This window comes from Macaca fascicularis, chromosome 2 (assembly GCF_037993035.2).
Source record: "Macaca fascicularis isolate 582-1 chromosome 2, T2T-MFA8v1.1".
NCBI classification, from domain to species: domain Eukaryota; kingdom Metazoa; phylum Chordata; class Mammalia; order Primates; family Cercopithecidae; genus Macaca; species Macaca fascicularis.
This window is the reverse complement of record NC_088376.1, coordinates 45,694,240-45,704,055: the sequence shown is the minus strand read 5'-3', so window position 1 is coordinate 45,704,055 and position 9,816 is coordinate 45,694,240. Positions and strand designations below refer to the sequence as shown.

At 43.8% G+C, this 9,816-nt stretch overlaps 1 protein-coding gene across 1 annotated transcript in view; it reads left to right on the top strand.

Moving 5' to 3' along the window:
* The first annotated feature begins 1,791 nt into the window (after window positions 1-1,791).
* PCOLCE2 (procollagen C-endopeptidase enhancer 2) overlaps window positions 1,792-9,816 on the top strand; it is a 79,097-nt gene continuing 71,072 nt past the window's right edge. Inside the window, exons 1-2 of the mRNA XM_005546004.5 lie at window positions 1,792-2,061; window positions 3,109-3,217. Of these exons, the coding sequence (XP_005546061.1) occupies window positions 1,979-2,061; window positions 3,109-3,217 (192 nt within the window). The 5' untranslated portion in view covers window positions 1,792-1,978. The remainder of the gene's footprint in view (window positions 2,062-3,108; window positions 3,218-9,816) is intronic.

The window sequence follows — 9,816 nt, the reverse complement described above, 5'->3', positions numbered from 1 at the left end:
TTTTCACTTTATAATTTAAAACTATGACTTTCAAATAAACAATCATGTAAAAACACTTATGCTATTAGATAGCATATTCTTGAAATGCATGCAAAATAAACCATTTATTCTCCTCTTCGCTGTTTTAAAGACATTTTTATTGGGTTGAGGGTGTTTCAGGATATAAAGCAGTTTGCCAAATTCTGTCATTCTTTTTTTTTTTTTTTTTTTAATGTCATAAAGGGTGTGGTGCCTGTAGAGAATTTTTGAAAGTTGTACTTTATGATGTTTTTGCCTTCACTTTTTTAAAAAATGGTAAGACAATCTAAGTCCTGTGGGTATATTCTGGTTCCTAGTATAAGCTTCAGGGTTCCCTCACTATGAAAAGTCAGAATATTTCCTGTAGTCAGTTTTACTTCCTTGCCAGGAGTGTTTTCTTTTTCTTCTTTTTTTTTTTTTTTTTTTTTGTGAGACGGAGTCTCACACTGTCACCCAGGGTTGGAGTGCAATGGCATGATCTCGGCTCACTGCAACCTCCATCTCCCGGGTTCACGCGATTCTCCTGCCTCAGCCTCCCGAGTATCGGAGATTACAGACGCACACCACAACACCCGGCTAATTTTTTGTATTTTTAGTTGAGGCGGGGGTTTCACCATGTTGGCCAGACTGGTTTCGAACTCCTGACCTCGTAATCTGCCTGCCTGGGCCTCCAAAAGTGCTGGGATTACAGGCGTGAGCCATCGCGCCCACCCGTGTTTAGATTCTTAACAGCTCATTAGAAATAAAGTCTTGATAAGAACTACTTTAATACTTACTTTTCTTGTTTAGAAAGGTGAAAACAATTTAGAAGGAACAACACGAGGCACCAAAGTTAAGTTGTATCTACCACGGCTGGTGATAATTTAAAATCTCAATGAATCTAGTCTGTTCTGTTATTCTTTCATTAATCCCTGGTTATTGGGAAGCTCTTAATAAATGTTTAAAATTATATTTCTGTAATTAAGTAAAAGAGAGTATTGATTCCACAAGGCTAGAATTGTTCGTCTAAGAAAAACAAATTCTCCATAAATTTTAACCCGTTAATACCACAGAAAGATGTTGGAAAGGTCTAAGAACAGAGATATGCCAGCAGAGAAACACCATTTTCAGAACATGACATGAGATGGTGAGATTTGCTCATTTGGTTCCGTCCTCATTATCTGACATTTAATGACAGTTCACACAGAAATCGCTCGTCTGAGAACCCGTTTAAATGCCCGCACAGAGACTATCTTCCTTGTCATTGTCACACCAGTAAAAGGAAAAGAACCTACAGAGAGAATAAGCACAGAAGTTAAAATACGATAAAATCCCTCTTTTTCTCCCTTTCTTTCCTTGGATCTGGGTTTTGAAGGAGACAAAGAAGGACCCCCAGGCTTTCCAGCAGCCAGCAAGTGCTATTACTTTTTATTTAAAAGCAACTGGGAGAAACATTCCCCAAAGCAAAACCCGAAGTTCTCCCTGAGAATCGTCTGTGGGCGTCTGGGCCAGGGCCGCTGGGGTGCCACTCCGCAAGGGGTTCCTCTTCTCCCTGGGATCCCTGAGGGCTGGACGCGAGAGGACCCGTTGATCCCGGGGTGCCGCGAGGAGACGCCCGCCCTCCCCACGAGAGGGGGCGGCTCTGGCCTCGGAGCCGCCCCTCCTGCCGCCAGAGAACAAACGGGATATTCAGCAGTGGCCTGTGGCTGCCAGAGCAGCTCCTCAGGGGAAATTAAGCGTCGAGTCAGACGGCACCGTAATCGCCTTTAAAAGCGCCTCCGCCCCGCCGGCCGCGCAACCCTCGGCTACCTGGGCCGCCCCACGGCGGTGCGCGAGTGAGAGGGAGCGCGCGGGCCGCCGAGCGCCGGTGTGAGCCTGCACTGCTGCCGGTGTGAGCGGCGGTGTGAGCGCGGTGGGTGCGGAGGGGCGTGTGTGCCGGCGCGCGCGCCGTGGGGTGCAAACCCCGAGCGTCTACGCTGCCATGAGGGGCGCGAACGCCTGGGCGCCACTCTGCCTGCTGCTGGCTGCCGCCACCCAGCTCTCGCGGCAGCAGTCCCCAGAGAGGTAACGCGACCCCCGCCTGGGCTCCCTCTCTCTCCCCTCCCTTCCTCCACCTCTGCAACCTCGCCGGCTGCTTTACTCAACCCGCTTCGGCGCGCCTGGGTGACCCAGCGCTCGACCCTGCGCTCCCCGAGCGGTGCAGGCGTCCGCCACCCCCGTGCGTGGGCTGAGTCCCGGACCTGGGGACCCATCCCTGCTCGCGGGGCTCCCTCCTGGGTCTTCGGCCCGGCCTGCCTGATGGCCCTGCAGCTGGCTTGGCCACCACGTGGCGGGGCTTAATCTGACTTGTGTCTCCCCTCTCCCCGTGTCTATGGAGGCGGAGGGAAGCACTGGGGCCCAAATATGTGGATTTTGGTTTACCGCTGTTTTTTTTTTTTTTTTTTTTTCTTAGCGGAGAGGCTTTGCCCAGAGACCTAAACTAGGGAACAACCGTAGCGGCGCGGCGCCTAGGGAGCCGCTCTGGAAAGTTAACTCTTCGCCAACCTCGAGACGGCCCCAGGAGCTGGGCTGTGGGACCTGCCCGGTGGCCAACGTTGGCATCGCCTCTTCAGCCTTCGTTAATATCAGCCTCCCTTTCGATGGGAAGCGCTGCCAATGGCCAGTAATTTTCAGAAAGGGGGAGGAGAACTGGGCATCTCCAAATATGGGAACGGCAAACTTTTTTATATTAACCAATTGCTTGCCTATCTTTCTTTAAAACCATGTTCTTCATTCAGCCTGACTCTTACCTTCTCTCCCACTCCCCCCAGTTAAATTGATGTATTTACCATTTTCCTACAAGACTTTGCCACAATGCCGAGGACTTGATTATGTATATAAAATCTTGTGTTACTATGATGGAGACAGATGGCAGCTGGACAGAATGCTTTATCAGGCTGCAATTTAAATATTCTAAGAGCTAGCAAGCTTTCAGATCCCATTATGGTGTGAGAATTGATTAATCAACATTAACTTTTATTTATATTAATAGGCTACACCTTTCTGAAGGTAACAGCAGATTGTTAGACCATGTTTCAAATTACATTATCTTTTCTTCTTTTATGTTCCCAGACCTGTTTTCACATGTGGTGGCATTCTTACTGGAGAGTCTGGATTTATTGGCAGTGAAGGTTTTCCTGGAGTGTACCCTCCAAATAGCAAATGTACTTGGAAAATCACAGTAAGCATTTTTTAAAAAGGTATTCTCCTGGAAGTGGGTGTTGGAAACAGTGGGAGGCTGCTGCCTTTTTCCTCTGGTGGTAGGATTTGAGTAAGAGGCAAATGCCTGAAATAGGGAAATGTTGGATTTACCCCAACTATTGGGAAGATTTTTATTAATATAATAGATCTAGTCGTGTCCTGCATTAGTGATTACAAAGGGCACAAGGTAATGCTCGAAGGAATAAATTCTCAAAGCAAATGTGTTTCTGAAAGCCCAGTGTGACTCAGTTGAGTTTTATAGATTCAATAATTAAAGCTGTTTTCAGTCAAAGGCCTGTGGTAATGACTTTTAGAGGTTTTTTGTTGCTCGTGCCTTCATAAATTCCCAGTGGGAAATAGAAGATCAAAGATAGTGCTTTGACTACTCTATGCCCATTAGGAAAGGAAAAAGAAAAAAAATTTAAAAAGCCCACTTAATGTTCCTGGGTTGAAACCACCTCTAAAGGCAGTGTAAGAATAGAGAATTAGGCCGGGCACGGTGGCTCAAGCCTGTAATCCCAGCACTTTGGGAGGCCGAGACGGGCGGATCATGAGGTCAGAAAATCGAGACCATCCTGGCTAACACGGTGAAACCCCGTCTCTACTAAAAAATACAAAAAAAAACTAGCCGGGCGAGGTGGCGGGCACCTGTAGTCCCAGCTACTCGGGAGGCTGAGGCAGGAGAATGGCGTAAACCCAGGAGGCAGAGCTTGCAGTGAGCTGAGATCGCGCCACTGCACTCCATCCTGGGCGACAGAGCGAGACTCCGTCTCAAAAAAAAAAAAAAAAAGAGAATTAGTGGGGGGGGGCAGGTGGGAATCTAAATAGCAGCCAAGGGCCAATAGAAAGTCCATGCTGATCAGTAATCACATAGATGATGCTGAGTCAAGATAAGCTGGATTTAGAGACAGCCTTTTTTTTTTTTTAAACTGATTTAGAGTCAACTAGAGTGAGTCATCTTTCCAGTCAGTGTAGCATGGACTGTTATCTTCTTCACGTTTTTGTTGTTGGGAAGTTGTTTAGTAATTGAATACACTGGTTCACTGAGAACTTCCTTTAGTCAGGTTGTGCCACTGGAGGACTTATGATTTTTTAAAAAGTAGCCCCGGCTGACTGTGTAAACTAGCAGTTACTGTGTGCAGGCATTTACCGTGCCAAGTAGTTAACAAGTATAATCACCCAGAATCCTCAAAACAACTCTGTGAGAAAGTATCTGTTATCATCCCCATTTTATAGAAGGGGAAGCTGAGGCCTGAAACAATTACAGAAATTGACTTAATCAGACAGTTGGTAAGCCCAACTTTATGTAAAGTAAAACCTACTCCCACTGAGGTCATTTTGCAGGCAGATATGAGAGGTCCCCTTTCATAATATAAAACTCAACTCTTACATGCCTTGACGGCCTCTTGTAAAATACCAACCATGTCACAAACTGGTACAGATTTCATTATGTTATAGCACATATGGCCAGGAGAGAAGTCATAGAAAATAATTTTGAAATACCTTTAACATAAATGTGAAATAAGGCTCTGAAACAAAAATAAAAGCAGCTTGATTTTCGTATCGTAATTGTGTTTTCAATGTAATTAAATGGCTGTAAGTTTTAAACGACCCTAGAAAATCAATGGCTCAGAGGCGTCATGTGCCCAAGAAGAAATTCATGGTTGGCCATGTGTTCTGAATATTGTGGACAGTGTTGATGTGACATTAAACTTTGACTGAGGCTGGGGGACACGTCCAGTGAAAGCTTTCCTTGATAAAGGAGCGTTTGCCTCAGGAGAGGCATGGTTTACTGTGTAGGAGTGGGGAAGTTAAATGGACGCTCCATCATGGATGTCTTGTGAAGGGAGAGCCTGTGAGCTCAGCAGTCACTTCCCTGGATTCAAATTCCAGTTTCACCGTCATAAACTCTGTGTCTGGGATTTACCTCCTTTAAACCTCAGGATAACTGTGAAGACAAAATGAGATAGTGCAAAACGCTTCAACTCAGTGCCTGAGTGGGGAAGAAGCTTGATTTGTCGGAAGAACAAATCAAGGAGGTCGGAGTGGCTGGAATGGAATGAGCAAGGGGACAGTGGGAAGAGAAGCGAAGGTGAACGGGACTCTGTAGGCCATGGTGGGGAGTTTGCATTTTGTTTTGAGTAGGAGTCCCTGGAAGATCTTAAGCAGAGGGATGAGCTTATCTGGCGTCTGTGTGGAAGATGAACTGTAGGGAGTTAAGAGTAGAAGCAGAGAGACCAATTAGGAAGCTGTTGTGGTATCCAGGAGAGGGAAGATGGTGGAGTAGACAAGGTGGTAACAGAAAAGATGAAGAAATGCGGAGTCTTCTGCCTACAGTGTTTTCTCAAAAGCTCTGCCTGCAGTTAGGGTATAGTGGTACCAGCTAGGAGGATACGCACCAGGCTCTGTCTCCCTGCTTAGCCATTCCAGACAGGACTGTGCTCTGCTATGGCCTTGTCCAAGGCCATCTATTAAAGGTGTTTCCAAAGCTGGTTGGTCCACCCCACATTTCTGTTCCTGCAGTCGTAAACCAAGAATAGTGTTCCCATTGGGTGATTCAGTATCACTTTTATTAAACTATCACAGAGACCAATGGAGATGGGAAAGCCTCAGAGTGGTCTTTAAACTGTAGTTCCTGTAGCTGGGGGGAAATATCTTGCTTTCACTCACTGGCCTCCCATTCTGTTCGTCCAAACCGGAGATGTGTCCCAGCATGCTAGCTTTCACCACTAAATAGTTTTCATTAAACTGTTTATCAATGGAAGAATGGGAAATGTCTGATTTTAACTTTTGCTTTAAGAAAGGTGAATCCTAGGAGATCGAGACCACAGTGAAACCCCGTCTCTACTAAAAATACAAAAAATTAGCCGGGCGCGGTGGCGGGCGCCTGTAGTCCCAGCTACTCAGGAGGCTGAGGCAGGAGAATGGCGTGAACCCAGGAGGCGGAGCTTGCAGTGAGCCGAGATCGCGCCACTGCACTCCAGCCTGGGCAACAGCATGAGACTCCGTCTCAAAAAAAAAAAAAAAAAAAAAAAAAAAAAAAAAAAAAGAAAGGTGAATCCTAGTTGTTACCACCAAACTTCCAGTCCTTTGTATTGGACTTTCTGATATGGAAGTACAGCCCGCAGATTGGAAATTTAATTTGTCCTTACATTATAGTACTTTAAAATTTTTATGGCAATTTCTTAGACAGCTGTACTGTTCCAACACACTATATTGGCTATTTAAATGTAAATTAATTAAGTTAAATATTTAGTTTCTTAGTCATACTAGCCACATTCAAGTGCTCAGTAACCATATGTGGATAGTGGCTGCCTTACTGGACAATACATAATATGGGTATTTCTGTCATCACAATTTTTCTTGTGGACAGTGCTGTGCTATTAATAGAAAAATTTTATGCTTAATTTTACTCACGTAAGGATATGTTGAAGACAGAGGTGCTCTGTGCTGCTTAGTTGTACTTCTGCTTTGCAACTAGGGAAGCTTTGCAAATAGGGAAGCTGCACTGGTTCTTTGTAGTTGTTGCAGCTGTAACTGGAACTCAAGACTCTTGACTCAGCTTTACCACCAAGAGTTGATGGCCTTAACTAGTCTTAGGTTTTTTACTTTTACTGTATGTGTTCTCAAAAAATGTATGCTTAGAGACTAAATTAGAGAATTTGAGTGTTAAGAAATAGTTGAATATTTTGTAATCCATGATGGGGCTGAGAGTTTCTTAGTTTCCTTTAGGAGTTGATTCTGGGGACTATAAGCTAAAAGGCATCTGCATAAAATCCCCTAATTCTCATATACGGGGATGTGGGCATGAGTGAAATGTGATTTGACAGCTAAGGTATATATAATCCTTTGGAAAGCAGTGACTGGTCTTCTAAGCAGGCTTGGAAGAACAATAGGATTGGGGTGAGGCATAAGTCACCCTAATTTATTTAAGAAGAAGAATCAGTAACTCCACCTGTATTAAGCCCTGCAGCAAGAAATGGAACTCCAAAAGTTGACATCCCACCACCTGGACCCCTCTATTACAGTGGTTTTTCTGCAGTTCGAGATTGTGTGCAGGAGACAACAGTAAGAAACATCTCCGAGATCCATAAAGGAAGTAGGGGAGAGTGGACCATTGTGGGAAAAAAACACAGCTGGTGTGATGTATTTTACTGCAACATAGGACACATTTAGAAGAGCCCACAAGGCATGGTGCTGGGTGCTGGAGACACATAGGTGAGTTTGGAGGTGATGAGCACATGGGGAGCTACCTGCTAGGATGTGTTCCTGAGGCCCTAAGTGGGAAGTGAGAGAAAGCCCACCAGGCGTCTTATATTCTGTGCTCCGCAGGCACCCCTGGCATAGAGACCACCATTCCATTAATCGCTTCATTATAAATTCATTGCAAACTCAGCAAATCATCAATTCTTCTGTTCCTTGATATTTTCATTCATAACTTGTTCATTTTATAATTCCCATAATAGAATGAGAGATACATATTGATGATTTGACCAAATATGCATTTTGGTTTGTTTTTTTTTTTTAAAGAAAAATAGACATACGTTGAGAGGCTGAGGCGGGTGGATCATCTGAGGTAAGGAGTTCAACACCAGCCTAGCCAATGTGGTGAAACCCCGTCTCTCCTAAAAATACAAAAATGAGCTGGGTGCGATGGCAGGCGTCTGTAATCCCAGCTACTCAGGAGGCTGAGGCAGGAGAATCACTTGAGCCTGGGAGGCAGAGGTTGCAGTGAGCTGAGATCCCGCCATTGCACTCCAGCCTAGGCAATAAGAGTGAGACTCCATCTCAAAAAAAAAAACCAAAAAAACGGAAAAAGAAAGATAGACATTAATAGCAAAAATAAGACCTTGTGAAAGCAACTCTATTTAGAGTTCGACTTTGGCTGCATATGGTATGGGTGGCTGAGTGGAACCAGCTGAAACTTTGTTTATAGTAACTGCAAACCAGAGGAAACTTAAAGCCTAGAACCTTCTGGGAATTCTCCTTGAACAGGTATATAGGAATTTTTGTTTAAAATTGGTTCCCAAACTTAAAACTAAACATCACATCTGAATGTCTAATGCAATTGCTGTTACATTATCTAATTGAAACAGCAATTGTTATGCAGAGATCGCTGGAATTGATTCTGTTCTTAGATTTAAAACTGGGCATAATTTACAAATCTGTTTTTAGAAGGTGATGATCTGGCCAGGTGCAGTGGCTTACGCCTGTAATCCCAGCACTTTGGAAGGCAGAGGCTGAAGGATCGCTTGAGCCCAGGAGTTCAAGGCTCCTGGAGTGAGCTGTGATCACACCACTGCACTCCAGGCTGGGCGACAGAGTGAGACCCCTTCTCTAAAGTATAATAATAATGATAAACAAGCAAACATAAAATAAGGCAATCCATGTATGTGGTCCTGTTGTTAAAAATCATTAGGTTTTTATTATTTATAATTTAAAAGTACTGACATTGGCCAATTATTTAAGGATTCAGTCATTTCATTCTCAGCATAAATCTAACCTGAGAAAAATCAGCAAACATTGAGCAAAGATTTAGTCTTGGGGTCCACCTAGAATATAACTTTTTATCCCTTTATGAAGAAAATATGGGAGAGGCCAGGCATGGTGGCTGTACTCCACCTGTAATCCCAACACTTTAGGAGGCTGAGGAGGAGGATTGCTTGCGGCAAGGTGTTGAAGATCAGAGTTCAAGATCAGCCTGGACAACGTAAAGAGATCCTGTCTCTGCAAATTTTTTTTAATTTTTTTTTTTTTTTTTTTAGCCAGGAGTGGTGGTGCGCACCTGTAGTCCTCACTACTTGGGTGGCTAAGATTAGAGACTTTCTTGAGCCCAGGAGTCAGAGGGTATAGTGAGCTATGATTGTGCCACTGCACTCCAGCCTGGGTGACAGAGCAAGATCCTGATGATGATGATGATGATGTGGGAGGGTCACAGACCTATGACAGAAATGGGAGGAGAATGTGGCAATGGGTAGAGGCAGTCCCATTAAAGCAAAAAGTATGTGGCATAATTTTCCTTATTTAGCTACTTCATGAAGAAAAAAGTGTAAGTTGTCTTACATAGAAAAATCTTCAGATTCTCCAGGTAATTCAAGTATTATCATCTTTATAATTACATATGTTTTTCTGTTCAGTTAGAGTGAAATACAGTCACACAGCCCATAACAATGTTTCAGTCAATGACCACCACATATATGACAGTGGTGCCGTAAGATTATATTGCCGTGTTTTTATTGTACCTTTTCTGTGTTTAGATACGCAAGTATTTACCATTGTTTTACACTTGCCTGCAGTGTTCAGTACAGGAACATGCTGTTACAGTGTCGTAGCCTGAGAGCAATAGGCTATACTATATAGCCTAGGTGTGTGGTGGGTTATACCATCTAGGTTTGTGTAAATGCACTCTGTGATATTTGGACAACAGAGTCACCTAATGATGCATTTCTCAGAATGTATCTCCATCATTAAACAACACTTGACTGTATACTTGTGATAGAAATCATGGAACTAAAAATAATAATAGTATTTATAGTTTTTAGCATATCTTGAATCATTTTATTTTATTTGCATCTGATT